General features: G+C 40.1%; 1 protein-coding gene across 1 annotated transcript in view; it reads left to right on the top strand.

The window, feature by feature from the left end:
• The window catches only part of COL4A2 (collagen type IV alpha 2 chain), a 137,842-nt gene that overhangs the window by 107,049 nt on the left and 14,999 nt on the right, over positions 1 to 15,794 (top strand). The window contains exons 19-30 of the mRNA XM_088159341.1: positions 2,017 to 2,089; positions 2,177 to 2,283; positions 3,410 to 3,611; positions 4,373 to 4,432; positions 5,200 to 5,262; positions 6,793 to 6,900; positions 8,106 to 8,327; positions 10,482 to 10,643; positions 11,116 to 11,286; positions 12,398 to 12,541; positions 13,781 to 13,906; positions 14,253 to 14,434. Coding sequence (XP_088015467.1) covers positions 2,017 to 2,089; positions 2,177 to 2,283; positions 3,410 to 3,611; positions 4,373 to 4,432; positions 5,200 to 5,262; positions 6,793 to 6,900; positions 8,106 to 8,327; positions 10,482 to 10,643; positions 11,116 to 11,286; positions 12,398 to 12,541; positions 13,781 to 13,906; positions 14,253 to 14,434 — 1,620 coding nt within the window. The remainder of the gene's footprint in view (positions 1 to 2,016; positions 2,090 to 2,176; positions 2,284 to 3,409; positions 3,612 to 4,372; positions 4,433 to 5,199; positions 5,263 to 6,792; positions 6,901 to 8,105; positions 8,328 to 10,481; positions 10,644 to 11,115; positions 11,287 to 12,397; positions 12,542 to 13,780; positions 13,907 to 14,252; positions 14,435 to 15,794) is intronic.

Here is a 15,794-nt window from a genome sequence, read left to right as displayed (position 1 = left end):
GAGACGTGAGCTATTGGGATTTTTTTAGAATTAAAAATTGACTTTATTATAGGTGTATAAAAAAAAGCAGAAAAGGTAGATTTTTTTTGGTGAAAATTCAAAATACTTTTATGAAAAGCTATACTTCCTAGAAGTCATGAAAAAATTGATAGAAATATTTCCAAAAATTTAATCTTGATACTTTGGTTAAAACTTTTTAAGTTCTACAAGGCTTTTTGCTTTTGAGAGTTTTCCTCCCAGAATTTAACTTACTGTAGAATAGAGATAAGTATAAACATGTACAGGCACAGCACAGCAAATTAAAAAAATAAAATAATTTAGCTTACATATTGTTGGTCCATATTCTGGGGCAAAAATCACTCCATAGTTCTTTAAGCATGTTCTACAAGCTACATATGTGGATGAAAAATGCAATTAATCTTGATGAGATCTGTGTCAGTTTGATGAAAATAAAGTTTCATCCCAAAGGATTTTTTTCCTGTGGAGGAAGAGAAATTAGAATCAGCTGTAAAATATTTTTAAAATACCTCTGTGCCAAATTGTATTATACATAACAACTAAATCTTGAGAACAAAAAAATAGCAATGTGAAGATCATGCTGTTAGTGCAGTGTTAATGCAGTAATTCAGCATTATTTTAAGTTCTGAGACTTATTTTGCCCTGAAAAAAATCAATTTCCAAAAGTAACAACTTTACCATGGAGTACAGATTGGCTTCACTCACCATTAAAATGCAGTTTTCAAATATGTCCCAGGTAAAGCAGAATGCTTATAATCAAAACTAATCTCAGTCTTGACTAACAGAAGTGCAAACCTGTATTGTTGTGGTGACCTGCAGCTGAGATACAGTTTTTACACATGCTTTTCACCCAAAGTGTCAATAAAATACAGTGGTGCCGAAGACAAACTTTAAAATAATGTTTGGCACAGCAGTATTTCAGCAAAATATAGAGTTATTTCGAACAAAAAATAAATTTATCAGGTACATCCCTTTCATTCAGTGTCTGCCCTGGAATTCAGTCAGAGGTAGCTGAGGAAAACCTAACATGCACAATTTATATTTTAGTGAGCATGAGTGTAATTATTCAGATCTAAAGCTAACATGAAACAGTAACTAGTAAATGACTCTGTAACCTCTGGGCCTTGGCACCTACCATGAATTTAGATTTCGTTCTGTGATTGCAATGCTCTTGGCCAGCAGCTAGAAATTCCTCTTTCAGATGGGCTGTTCAGGAGAAGGTTCCAGCATTATGCCAAGGAATCAAGAATGCCAGAGCCTGGTTTTTAGCTTCACCACAGTTTATCTTTGCCTGAGAGAAGGTTTCCCTCCTTGGGGATTTTCAGTGCATGGCTAGGCAAGGTCCTGAGCAACCCACCCCAAATGCTGGGCTGGGCCAGAGACCTCCAGCCCTCCCTTCTAACCAAAACCTACCCGCAGGTCTGTGATTTGATTAAGTGATTTGATCACTTAATCCCTCTGTGCCCAGGTCCTTGTCTGATCAATAAATGAAGGTGGTGCTACTTTTCAGCCCCAGGACAGTGCTGTGAATCACAGTCACTGCCAGCTGCAAGGTTGTTCTCCTTGGGAGCAGTGCACAGGAGGAACTGCACGTCAGTAGAACCCTAAGGTTTTTTCCAAGGCAGCAAGGAGTTGCTTAGGGCATTTTCTTTAGTGGCTAACACTGAGTAATTCACCATGTTTTCTCCAGTGCAGTTCTGCAGCAGCAGTGACCTGCAGGACTCATGGAAAGCCACGTGTCCCAATCCATCCTCATGCAGATTCTCCTCTACCATGCCATAGAAACCTTGGTCCCTAGTTAGAACATATTAATAAAGGTTCTGCACAGGAATGGGATTACTGAAGAGAAAATCACTCACAGAAAGTAACGGGAAAACAGTAAAATTTAAGGAGGCTTTTTTTTTTTTTTTAAGCAGGGCAGTAGAAATGCAAATCTTGATACTTATTTCTAAGAAATTCTGGTTTGTTTTGGGCTTTTTACAATGTGTGTAACACCAGGGATTTTCGGGTCCAGCTGGATTTCCTGGACGGAAAGGCGAAAAAGGAGACTCTTTACACATAACTACGAAAGGTAGAGTGAAAATTCTTATCACCTGTGTTTTCCTGTTATTTATAGTATTAGTGAAAGATTGGTCTCACAATGGAAGGTCTTCTTTAGGCACCAAAGGAATCCGAGGAGATCCTGGGCTGCCTGGAATCAGTGGTGAAGATGGTTTCCCAGGCAGAGATGGATTAGATGGTTTGCCAGGACAGCCTGGCCTTCCGGTAAGCAGCAAATACACCACACCCAGTTACTAATGCTCTTATTTCTGAGGGGTTATGATCACCAGCCTGTCCTTCCTGCACAGATAATGATGCAAAACTAGACTGGGTTTGCTGGTTATTGATAAATTAAGCATCAGGTTAACTCTCAGGGTTTTTATTTCTTATTTATTATTTTTTTCATTATTTTTATTTTCTATTTATTATTTTTTTATTTTCATTTTGCTTAAACAAGTGGTAGTGTATGGTTTATTAGTGACTCCTTCTAGCATAGTCTGAGATTCTTTGTGACTAAACTTCAATAGCTTTGGTACAACTGTGTTGAAGAAAAGCAAAATTTTCTGCAATTTTATGTCCTTAAAATTACATTATGTCATCATATTGCTTGACTGCAACTCACCTAACTGTAGCTATTTAGAAATTGGACATGTAGTCTTTGTTCTTTTTCTAACTTCCTTCTATGGCCAAAATTAAATACCTTGCAAGAAGAATTCCTGTGGCCCATCATAAATTATATTTTGAACCACTGGGATGTTCATATATCATATTTGAAGATGGGCAAGAGCTATACTAGGCACTCTAGACCACAGTACTTTTCCTACCAGTGCAGATGGTACTTTATGTTGCTTCTAAAGATAGAAGGGCATTCTCTAATGATGTTTGTAAAATGTTGATTCAGGAGTGTAGAAATATCACTAGGATTGCAGACAGAGAAAATAATCTTTTGGATGCATTTTTATGTCAGCTTTTCTCAGATGTAAATGCCACAACAGAACATCTCTAACAATGCATTTGGTGTCCCCAAAACCACTTACAGCTTTTCAGGAAGGACCAGGAGCCTCTCCACAATGCTGATTCATATTGCCCAAGTGCTTTTTCATGGGCCAGCATTTTTAGGGGAATGTTCTGTCAAGGAGCATTTCTCTCATGCCCTTACTACCATGTGGTCTACATTGAAGTCAAATTATTTCAAAAATACTTTATTTTCAATGTTGATTTAAAGAGCTGGGATGCAACACTTGAGAAATGACTGCCTATAAGATGTTATTCATGAGAGTAGTTCAACTGTTGGAGTTGCATTTGTGTCTGAGCAAAGTCAGAAGTGACCACCTCCATTCACTTCCCACAGGGTGATGCTATCAGAGGTTTCCCTGGTGATCCTGGTTATCCAGGTGAATTAGGTCCAAAGGGCTTTCCAGGAGAAGCAGGCCTGCCAGGTGAAGGATTTCCAGGTCCAAAAGGGTTCCGGGGTCCTCCAGGTGACCAAGGACAATCTGGAAACCCAGGAGCTCCAGGTCTGCCTGGTCTGCCAGGGGAGCCTGGCCAACTAGGTAAGAGACACCATTCTGTGTTACATCAGAGCCATGGGAGATCTGCACTGAGTCGTGTGCAGCATTTGTCCAGCACACTGTTGAAAAGGGAGAACTTGGTGGGGGTTATGTGAAGTAAAAGGAAATGTTTGTATTGTCCAGAAATCTTAAAAGAGATACTTCAGAAGTCCCAGTAGTTTCATGTCAGGTATTGAAATAGCATAAATTAATGTGTTAGTGCCAGCAAGTAACATTTTTCTGGTTTAAAGCAGTTAGAGGCAATGGAGCAATGTCCTGCCATTGGAAATCCCACAGGTGGTTTTCTCTGATTTTTCCCACCCAACACAATCTTTTAATTGACCAGAGAAAATCATGTTTCCATTCCTCCAGAGCTCCTCATAGTATTTCTGCAGCTTTTCAAGTCCCTTCCAAGCATAGCAATGCCAGGGCTACATTCAGAAGAGCTCAGGCTCAGAGTTTTATTCCTCCACTTTGAGAAGCCTGGCAGAATATTCAAGCTAAAGCAAGCACATGTCAACCTTACCCAGTGCGTGGGACAGCCTCCTAAGCTGGACAGGATAGGTTTTAAGCCTGGACCAATCAATGTGGATAGAGTGTTCAGTATGTTACAGCAAATAATTTGCATGGTATGAGTGCATAATATATAAGAGAATACATTATCTGCTGGTCTTACAGGCATTTTGGTTAGAATTGAGAACATTTTTGTCTTTTTTCAATTTTTCTCTTTTAAATAACTGTGTTTTCTAATTCTTTGCTCACAGACTGTGGGCAGGTCACTGAAGACTTTCCTAGAGGAGATGCAACCGAGCCAATATGGTCAGGTACTGGACGTGCAAATGGCTTGAATATCTTTTTAGTATTATGCTGCTTTTGTGGGTCAATACTTTTTTCCTGATTACTGCTTTGGATGCTCTTGGTTATAAATTATTTGAACTTTAGGTCACAAATAACTGTGCATATATTCTACGTAGCTCTAAACTAAATTAATCAAATTGAACATTTTCTAAAATTATTGCACTTTTAGCTCTAAAATTCAGAGATTCTTTATTTCATCACTCCGGAGTGTTTATTGTATGATTACTGTGCAATCTATAAAAAAAGTACGAGAAATTAGGTGCCCAAGAAAATTTTAGCAGCTTTTTTTAAAGAAGAATTCTGAGTGAAGATTTTCAGTGCAATGTGACATATAAGAAAAAACCCTTCAATTTTTGCAAAAATTGACTTGATTGCTTCACAGGTATAAATCACCCATAGAGAAGCAAAGTGTTTCTCTTATTCTGAAAAATACAGTCATCCATGAGGCTGGACTACCCTTCCCATGCTGGTCCAACTGGACCTGCCACCATAGCCCCTGTAAACAGGCAGAAGAGCAGCTCATGGGGTGGAGATCAGCTTGAGTGCTCCCCTGAAAATGCCACCCATAAGCCAGTGGTTTTTTAATAAAGAATAAAAATTATTTTCAAATTAGGAGTTTGCTTGTTAATTTCCTTCACCTGTTTTAATGAAATTGTCTCAACTACAGGACCAGAGACATGGAGAGGCATCATAGGAGCACATATAGTGAGACTAACTTGGGGTTTTTTTGCAGGTGCAGGCTGTGTAAGGCCACCAAAGGGATCCCAAGGAAGGCCAGGAGTGCCAGGAGCCACAGGTAATGTTTTGCCTTTACCATATTTTATTTCTCACATACACTACACTTGAAGGGTGTCTTGTCATATTGATTATAACTGAGCCTTAGCAGACAGCAAGTTTTAGAAATTACATTGGAACACAGCCTTAACCTGACCCTGCCAGAGAGATCTAAGCAGTGTGGAGCCCAAATGACTTCACCATTCCTGAGCTCAGCCTGTCTTTGCTAATGAGTGTCAGCCACAAAGCAGAAGGCAGAAAGAACATCCCCTTTGCTATTCTCCACATGCAAGTAAGAGTATTTGGAGTCTGCAGGTTTAGTGCTAGAGAGTGTACTGAGGTCTCTCAGAGCTGACTGCACACCTCACAAGGCAAATCCTGTCCTCTGAGAGCAGGGTGATAAAAGCCTTCCATGGAGGACTGTGACAGATCCTTCTCACTGTCATACTCTAAATTTCAAAAAACTGAAGTGGAAAAAAGCATCAAAATCTAAGTTATATTTTCCTTGGTTTGTCGTAGTTAGGGGTGAAGAGAAACTTGCTTTCAGTAATGAATAAATGAGCTGTAAGTCATGGTGATGCTAAGCAACTACATTTTAAATGTTGAAGTACGTTGTTGACCTTCAAGTCTGAGCTGGGGATTTAGGAAGTTCAAAGTGCTGGGGAGGGTAGGGGAACAATGCATTCAACGGGAATTATTTTCAAAGAACTTTACCAAAAAACCTTGATCCTGCAATACAGTGAATTAATGAGACTCATGTAATAAAACTATTGCATGGAAAAAATATACAATTTTTGAAACATAACAAAGGAATCCTACAAAATGCTTGCAGGTTTTGAGATGTTAAAAGAAAGTAGTATTTGCCCTTACTGAAATGTCAAATACTGTATCACAGGGAAGCGAGGTATCATTTTAGCTGTCAGGAGAAAAATCACTGTGAACAAGAGGTCAGTGCCAGAAGAACTGGCACATCCTTTGTTTTCAGGGCACATCCTTTCTTTTACTAGGGAATCTCTAAACCTGTAATGTTACAAATATAGTAAGTAGGCTAGTTAATTTGTATTCATTTTGAGGGATTATTAGATCTAACCTTTAGCCTTACATTTCTGCTTCTTAGTTATCTAAACCAGTCTGCTCTTGTTCTGTGATCAGTTTATCAGGGAAAGGAATTTTTTTTTTCCTCCTACAGCATCTCATCTGTGCCCATTTCTGTGAACATTCTTTTTTGACATTGCCTTTTGACCTTAATCTAAAAGCCTTAATTTACAAAATATTGGAAAGCTCCAAAAGTCTGTGAAACTAATTATCTTTACCCTAGTAGTCTCCATATCATTAGTCTTTAAGTCAGGTTAATCCATGTTTGTAAAAGCACTTAACCTAGATTTTTGGTCCATGTTTTGGGATCTTGAATACTTCTAAAGAGCTATGGTATAGCCCCATTAATTTTTTTAAGGTTTCATCTGATATTTACTACTACCTTTTTTTCACTATATGCACCTTTCTGTTTTGTTTGTTCAGATCACACTTTGATACTTTATTTTATATCATTTAGGTGCAAAAGGTGCAAGAGGATTCCCAGGTGATCCAGGTCCAATGGGTTTCCCAGGGCTAAATGGTACACGAGGTGATCCAGGTCGGGAAGGATTTCCAGGTCCTCCAGGTATCTTGAAATAATTAGTCATTCTTTATATATTTTTGACCTTTTTACTGCAGTCACTTAAACACAAATACCTGATTCTTGGTACATTTTCACTTATCTTCCCTTCTACATTGAATCAATAAGCCATTAGACAAAAATACTGCTTTTCAAATCCAGAAGTATTTCTTGCAACTTCCATAATGATGAAAAATTTCATACATGCTAACCTTTTAAAATCATCTTTATTGTTCAAAATTATAAATGTGATGGTAAAAATTAATGAAATTCTCATAAAGAAATTCAATAAAAAGGTATTTTAGATTCCAAGTTTACTCACATTTTTTCCATCATTATACTCATAATGATGATACAGAAAGGAAGAAAATAATAGTAATAGTACTTTCATTTAATTCTTTTCAACATTAGTATAAATGAGTCCCTGTGTGTAGCACTGCACATGTGACCATGCAGTGGCATGCACGTGTTAGCTGCAGAGGGTGTGGATGTTCACAAATCATCAGTCAGTTCAGCAAGAATTACAGGAATTATCTCCAGAAAATACCACTTCCCTGTGGTTGACCAAGTTTATTTGGTCAGAGAAATGAGTGATGAGTTGTTTGGGTTTTTTTTCTGTACCCCATTCCAGAAGCATTTGATGCAACTTAATTTATGAGCTCTCTGGAAATTTTTTTGAGTTATCTGATTTCAAAGATTCTGAAGTGCTGCAGACTTTCCCAAATCCGGTGCCAGGTGGTGCTTTGCCCTCAGGCAGCACAGTGTTCTCTAGACAAGTCTACAGCATCTGTAGTAGCAACAGAGAAAGCAAAAGAAGGGCTGATGCATGTCCTGGTCAGCAGACAAGGGGTGCATCATAAAACAGGCTCTGATGTTATCATCATTGCTGGTGATGATAAAACATGGCTTGTGCAGCACAGGGCAGGACCATGAAGCTCTGTCTCCCCCAGTAAGCTGTACAGAGTGTTCTAATTGCTAAATTAGGGCTCCCATACGGCTTCCAGGCAACAGGGAACAATTCTCTGCAGTTTTCCATGCTATCTTTCACCAATGCTTGGGCTTAACCTTCAGTCCAGCTCCAGTTTTCCAGTTCACAAGAAGCCTTTACCTTGTCATTTGTGCTAATGGGGACATCATGATGGTATATCTAGGATTTGAATTCCAACATTTGTAGAGAACTCTGTGATGCCTAGTCTCTGTTTTATTTATAGGTTTTACTGGACCCAGGGGAGACAGAGGCCCAAATGGTCTACCTGGACTGCAGGGACACCCAGGCCTTACAGGAAAATCGGGAGCTCCAGGAGCACCAGGACCGAAGGGCCTTCCTGGTGACGTTTTAGGAGCAGCAGCAGGTTCCCGGGGGGATGCCGGCCTGCCTGGCTTCCCAGGGCTGAAAGGTGCCCCAGGAGATCAAGGAGTACCAGGAGCTAGAGGTAACAACTTCTTCAAATAAAGAAAGGTTTGTGTAAGTGTGAGACAAATGCAGCCAACCTGCAGGGATGTGAGAGTAGTAAGAGACCATGGTGGGATGTGTCAGAGGTACTGGTGTCCTCACTGTCAATTCCCAGTGCCTGATGATCTCCCATTCTTTCCACTTCTGTGTCAGCTGTTGCCAACATGCCTGGCTCCTCTGAACACCTTCTGGAGATCCATTGCTTATGTTGAGCTGTCCTTCACACTGCTCTACATGAAATCAATTACACTAGGACACCAGAGAACCAAACTTTGCTCATCTTTGTCGCTTTCAGATGTACTGCTAATTTTTTTTCACTGTAGTTAAGGGAATGGAGGTGTTGATATTATCCTGACTTTTCACTTACATACAGCAATAATACTAAGACTTTTTCCCACACCAGAAGATGTCTGGGTATTGCATGGCTTTGCTGATCAGCACATTGCAGAAGTGCTGAATTTGTAAAATTTAACTAAGAGGACGTAGGTTAACGGCTAATATGCTATTTTAACTTGTCAGTCCTTGGGCACTCAAAAATTAGAAAAAGATAATATTATATACTTATTCATAACTTCAGGGTGCTAATTTTAGTTTGTTATTTCAAAGACCATAAAATACACCCTAAAATCCCTGCAGAACTCAGAGTTTCTCTACAAAATCTGATTTTTTCACTCTCTGAACTCCGTGAAGAACTTTCAAAAGCACATGTGGGAATTTAGGATACCCTGCTACACCATTTCAATTGCATTGGGACAAATAATTAAATTTAGGACTGTTGATTACCCCTTCCCCTATGTGGAACTGAGAAAGGAGTAGTAATTGTGTGGCTAGCTTAAAGCAAGGTTTGTCACAGGAACTAGTTTTGGATATCCTTCTTATGATTTTTGATGTAAATAAAGAAGAGCATCATCTTCTCAGAGTTATTTGAAGTGAGAAGAGCTGGTTTCACCTGCAGTAGAGCCCCAGAGTGAAGGAAAGGGATGAAAGCAGCTCTGTGGCCCTTAACAAGTTTGAGAAAAGGCAGAAAACATCACTAACATCTCTGAAAAGGGGGCGAAATCCAATTTTGTTTAAAAACAAAAAATATAGTGTGATTTGCACCCTCTTTTTAAGCATTTTTGTAGAACTAAGTTTTCAGTAGTAAAAAATACAGTGAAAATAAAAAGCATTACTAGTTTGTCTGTTCTTGATTTATTTACAGTTATGACAGAATGGCTCCAGATAGCATGTGAATTTTTCTACAAGTGTGAATATTTTTAATTTTACATGGAATGAATAGGGATTCCTTTATATCACCTTTGCCACTTCACTAAGAATACCAAACTAAAGCCTGAATGCTGTTTTTTAGAAAACCCATATTTAGTGACCACAATTATGAAGCTTGACTACAGTCAAGCCAATAGACCTACACTGATGTAAAACCTGAATAAAGAAAAGGAGATCCACTTGACCTGGATTTTAAATGCCACATACTATTTGTAGGCTGCTGCTTCTCCAAGCTGAATGAAAAGCAGGCATTATGTTGTAAAACTTAACACCCATTTTGCTTGTATATGGCAGAGACATAATTTTTCACCCAGTGCATTAAGTCATGTAAAATTAGGGCCTTTTTGCTTAGGAATTTGTATCAGTCTTACAGCAATGTCTTGTAACAACCTACGAAAATTTCTAAACAATGACACAGATCTCACCATCTGTCTTAAATGTTACTTTTCCTGCCTATAACATTTTAGAAAAGATACATAGCATTATTTCAGTGGTTCAGTCAGCTGCTTGATTCAGTTCTTACTAAGATATATGTGACAGAGAGATCAGGAATAACAGAATTATTTGGATCAAAATAGAAAGATTGGGATTAAAATTGAAAGAGACCTGCATGTATATCCACATGGTGCCAAATCATTCCCATTCATTTGAAAGAGTCAATCAACCTATCTGATGCAAATATTGAAATCACTGCTGGTAAGTCAATTATTTTAAATCTAAAGACCAGCCCTTTAATTTGCTTTTCCAGTTCTCACTGAATTTTCAAAGGAAAAACATACCTTGGAAGCCTAGGGTGTACACAGAAGAAATATATAAAAACATGTTGTCTGTGCATGACACTCTCTAATGCATGATTTTGGTCTTTTAGGAGCGGATGGTAGCCCAGGTTTGCCAGGAGCCAAAGGAGATCCAGGGCCACAAGGTCTCCCTGGTTTGATGGGATTACCAGGAATACCAGGAACACAAGGATTCCCTGGTCCACCAGGAAACCGTGGGCCAGATGGTGGGCCTGGCTCCCAAGGACCTCTTGGTGAGAAAGTAATCCTGTACCATTCCTCTTGCTAGTCCTCTGTGGTAGGGCATGTGTATGGTTTCCACAGCAGACAGTTAAGTTTGGGGATGATCTTTACAGGCAGAGCTGCTGCTTTTCTTTCTATATCCACCTACCAAGTTATGTCAGAGCTGGCTGCTGGCAGCTGGGAAAAGGGAGACACCAAATGAGGGTAGGCTTATGGAAAAGGGGCTTAATTCTTAAATTAAAGACAAGGGGAAGGTCCTGTTGCAAGTGGGTGTGGAACGAAACTGATAGCAATGCTGGTTCATGTTGATGAGCTACTTTATCTTTACAATCATTTTTGCAATTCTTTGATGAAAAAAATCCTAATTTTCCCCCTTCAATATGAAGTTGGTAGCAGTTTTCTCCTTCTTGAGCTACCTTATATGAAATCATCATCTATGTCCAAACCTCTTTCACTCTCCCTGTTCTCACATTTACATGACAGGTCCACCTGGTGCTAGGGGAGAAGATGGTGAGCAAGGTTTTCCTGGCCCCGTGGGCCTGAAAGGTCTGTCTGGTGACAAAGGTGACATGGGTCTCACAGGATTACCAGGTATACGTGGTGTGACTGGTCCCCCTGGCATAAGTGGAATGGATGGCTTTCCAGGAGATAAAGGTGAGCTCTGGGCTGCTGCTTTGAAAACCGTGGTTGATTAAAGCTGTTCTGTGCAGACATGAACCAGACATATTCTCTGCTGATCTCCCTCAATTTAAAACAGCAGAATTAGGATCATGTGCCTAATATATTCCAAAATCACTGCCTGTATTCCCCTGTGTTGGGCTTGGCACAGTGCTAGCTTGTGATATGCAGCCCTATTTAGAAGAGCAATGGCTGTTTTATTTCTCATTTTTAAAAACATACAGTATTTACTGTTTTCTCTCTAAAAGTCTTGCTCTCGTCCTAGTCCCATTGGTCCTCAGTGAAATTTAAGAGATGTTTCCCCAAACATTTACTTTAAGGATTTTAAAGCTGGGAGCTGTGAACTGAGCAATGCCAGGCACAAGACTTCGATGGTGACTTTATGCTGAGATGGTGAGATTCTCACCTGCCAGCCATGAGAAAACACAAAGGTGTAATGCACATTGCCTACAGCACACAGGGAGTTTCAGCAGGGTTCAACTCCACGTGAAGCCAAGCTGAGCACAAAGCATGCTTAAAAATGCATGTTGCAATTTCATCAGTTGGAAAGACAGGACAAGACTAGCTCTGGAGTACTGATCAGCTCTCCTTTAAGAGAAATTAAGATCTGTTTGTTAGCATTACCCGTGTGAAACAGCATTCCCTTGTTTAGAGAAGAGAAGTAGGGAAATCTCTGGTGAGAGAGGACCAGCCAGTCCTAGACCCATGATTTGTATCTCTACATGTACACCAGGCTGACTACAAACCTTATGTGGAACTTGGTAATATCTCAAGCTCATCTCTAAGAGAGGGGTTGTACTGATCTCTCAGGAGAATACAGTAAGTTCTGGTCATCTCTACAACATCTCTTCTTGACCAGTTGAGGCAGGTTCATGTACTCCTGTACCTCAGGAGCTCTACTACCTCTCAGATAGCTGGAGTGCCTGCTCCAGTCACACAGATTGCTGTAGGCATCAAGGCACCCAAAAAATAGGTACTGCTGCACTGAAGTTTTCATACCATTTTAGTCATGTGTTGCTGGTTCATATGTACCTAGTTTGCAGAAATCTGAGTGAAGTAACAGTTGTCTTCCCCTTTTTTCTTAAAGGCTTGAAAGGTTCACCTGGCATTGATGGTTTCAAAGGCATGACAGGCCTAAAAGGAAGACCAGGCATCAAAGGAATCAAAGGAGAATTTGGCCCACTTGGGGCTCGGGGAGATAAAGGCTCACAGGGTGCACGTGGCTTCAAAGGTATTTGCTTGTGGGTGGTACTAATGTGTTTGCTCTTCACATCTGCAGAACTATTTTACAAGGACATAAAGACTACGAAGGCACATTTTTCACATGGTAAATTTAGCTCAGACATTCCTCCACCTATTTGACACATGGGCCTCTGGCTAACAGGTCTGGATTTTGGACTCAGTGAAAGGTTACGTCTTTACACACTTAAGGCTGGAGACAAAAATCTTATTACTCATCTGAACTTAGACAGTGTTACCTCTGGACATGTGCAGAAGTCAAGAGAGCATTTTCCCAGGAAGCTTAAGATGTTTGGGGGAGAATACTTGGATTTTTCTCCAGTTGCATTGTAAAGACAGTTAAATATTAAGGAAACCAAACAATTAAATGGTTAAAATTAAGTAGTTAAAAGTCACAAACATTCAACTGGTAATATTGTTGGCAACATGAAAACTGTAACTCAGTCCTCTTTTGATTGCACACAATAATCTTTTAAATAAATAAATAAATAAATAAATGCTTTGCTGCAAGACTACAGTGGTCTTTCTAGGGACCCTGAGATTGGGGTTTTTTTTTTAAAGTGTCTGCTATTCAGAGGTTGCAGAACAGTGATCCCAGCAACAGTCTCAGCAAAAGACAAGTGTGAAAGCAGCCCCTGTGAAGAGAAGTGCAAATATGCTTCTTGGCAAAGAAATATAAGACAGTGTATAATCACAGGAGACAAGTCTGGGTTACTGGCCTGTCTCTGTTCCCCATGAAGAACTAAAGACACTCACAGAGTCTATGTGGGTCCCTTCTTCAGGACATTACCTTCTGATATCACCAGTAACAATAAAATCAAGAAAATGAACACTATAACTGGTAACAAATCCAAACACTTTCTTTTGCCCAAGGCTTTTTGACTGAGAATTTCCTTTTCACTAGAACTAAACTACTTTACTTTGCTTTCTCCAATGTCCTTTTTGGGGCTTTTTTTATAAACACATGATTCCTAACTGGTCTGCTGAGAGATAAATTATCTATCAGGAGTCTGGGTCCAACTCCCAAGATTGTATGTACAAAAGTTTAACTCAGTTTTCATGTGTTCTTAAGTGTGACTCTTCCACTGCCATGTTGTATTGACACAGGTTAGTGGATTTTCTGTAGCTTGTGCAAGGTCATTCCTTTTTCCTAATTCACTCTTCTGTTCACTTTTTCCAACAGTGCTGCTGACTAGCATTTTGTTACATGGTTGGGTTTTCTACCTTTCAGGTGACCGTGGGGATCAAGGCCCCCCAGGAGAGCCTCCAAAGCTCATGCCCAGCATGATGATGGAAGTTAAAGGTGAAAAAGGAGATGCTGGAGAAAGGGGCACGAAGGGATTATTTGGCTTGAAAGGTCAGTGGTTGTAGTAAAACAAGGCAAGCACATTCAGAACTATCATTCTTTTTCCCAGCTTTTTCTCAGCTACCATATTAAATATTCTCTGTTCATTGTACCACTTGGCTGCAGCCCCCCAAACAAGTTCTCTGACAGCAGAAACTGAGCTCCTGGCTGCATTTCACAGAGCCATGCCAAAGGAAAGCTTTGAGGGATGATGTGTGTGTGTGAGTGTGTGTGTGTGTGCCTTGTACAGCACATTGTGGTGCCATGTTTCGAGAAGGCCAGTAGCAGGAAAACTTCTTACACACAAGCAACTGACATCAGTCTTCACTTACTTATTTTTCTTCTTCCCTGCCTGCAGGTAGCAAGGGGATGCCAGGCCTTCCTGGAAAGACAGGAACCCCAGGATCCCCTGGGTATCCCAGCTACGTGGCTGGTGTGAAAGGAGACATTGGCGCGAAAGGGCTGACAGGTGTGAAAGGGTATCCTGGTCCCGCTGGTTCTCCTGGCATCAGAGGCTTCCCTGGCACCACAGGAGTCAGAGTGAGTTCATGCACACGAGGCAATAAGGGTGTCCTTGTGCTGGCATTCAGCTTCTCAGGAAGTGGCATTCACCCCTTGAAATTTTGCTGAACAATGACAGTGCAAAGATAAAAATGTCATCGACATTGAATGAATAGATAAAATACTTTTACCTGCTCCCTCCAACATTCATTAAGCAACATTCATTAATTTCTTTTCTCATTGTGAGACATCCAAATTTCATATGCCAGCATTTTGCCAGTGATGACCCAGATGGTTCCTTCTAGCTCTTTGATCCTGTTGCCACAGCTGCTGGTAAAAATTATTCTCAGTGTTGGGCTGACTTTTCTCTTTTCCAGGGACTTAATGGTATCATTGCTCAAAGTTACTCACTGTCACTTATCTAACAGTAAAAGAGCCTAAGAATCTCAGCTTGTAGAGGGTAATTCACTATAATTCACTCTGGCTGCAAAAGAAGCTACACTGGAAGAAATAAGCACTTAGAAAAGGCCTGGCCTGACAGTAGACTCATGGACATCATTTATTTAAGAGGGACAAAAACTATGTTCCTTTCGCAGGTTCTCTTTGCCTTTATGTTTCAGTAAGATTTTTTTTTTAACCAAGAACTTCAGAGCTGTTATGGTTTAACCTCGGCCAGAAACTAAGCCCTACCCTGCCTGGTCCTCCACACATCCCCAGCAGGATGGGGAGAAGATAATTGGAAGGGTGAAAATGAGAGAACTTGTGGATAAGAACAGTTTTATAATTTAAATAAACTACAATAGCAATAAATAATAATAAAAGTAGTAATAATAGTAATAATAGTAATAGTAATACTAATAGTAAAACAACGATAAATATATAAAACCCAAGAAAGACAAGTGATACAAATGAAAACAATTACCCACCACCAAATGGCTGATGCCCAGCCATCCCCAAGCATTGTTACCCCCCAGTCCATTGTCCCCCCTGCCTTATATGCTGAGCATATAAGAGTGTGGCCATAGAGTGTGGGATACCCGTTGGGTCAGTTGGGATCAGCTGTCCCAGCTGTGTCCCCTCCCAAATCCTTGCCCACCCCCAGCCTGCTCACTGGCAGGGTTGGGGTGACAAGTGAAAAATGACCTGAGACTCTGTAAGCACAGTTCAGTAGGAATGAAAACATCCCTGTGTTTCCAGCACAAATCCAAAACACAATTCTGTACTGGCTACTGTGAAATAAAATAACTCTACCCCAGCCAAAACCAGCACAAGGACTCGCTGCTGTATATGCATAACAGGATGTCCTCAATTTCAGACTTAAACCCTTGCAAACATAACTTGTCCCTTGGTTGGTACTGATTTAGATTAACTGACTGCTCACAACTTACTCTAAAAAGTA

The sequence above is a fragment of the Sturnus vulgaris genome, chromosome 2, assembly GCF_052056855.1.
Source record: "Sturnus vulgaris isolate bStuVul1 chromosome 2, bStuVul1.hap1, whole genome shotgun sequence".
Classification (NCBI taxonomy): domain Eukaryota; kingdom Metazoa; phylum Chordata; class Aves; order Passeriformes; family Sturnidae; genus Sturnus; species Sturnus vulgaris.
This window is presented reverse-complemented; position numbering and strand designations above follow the sequence as displayed.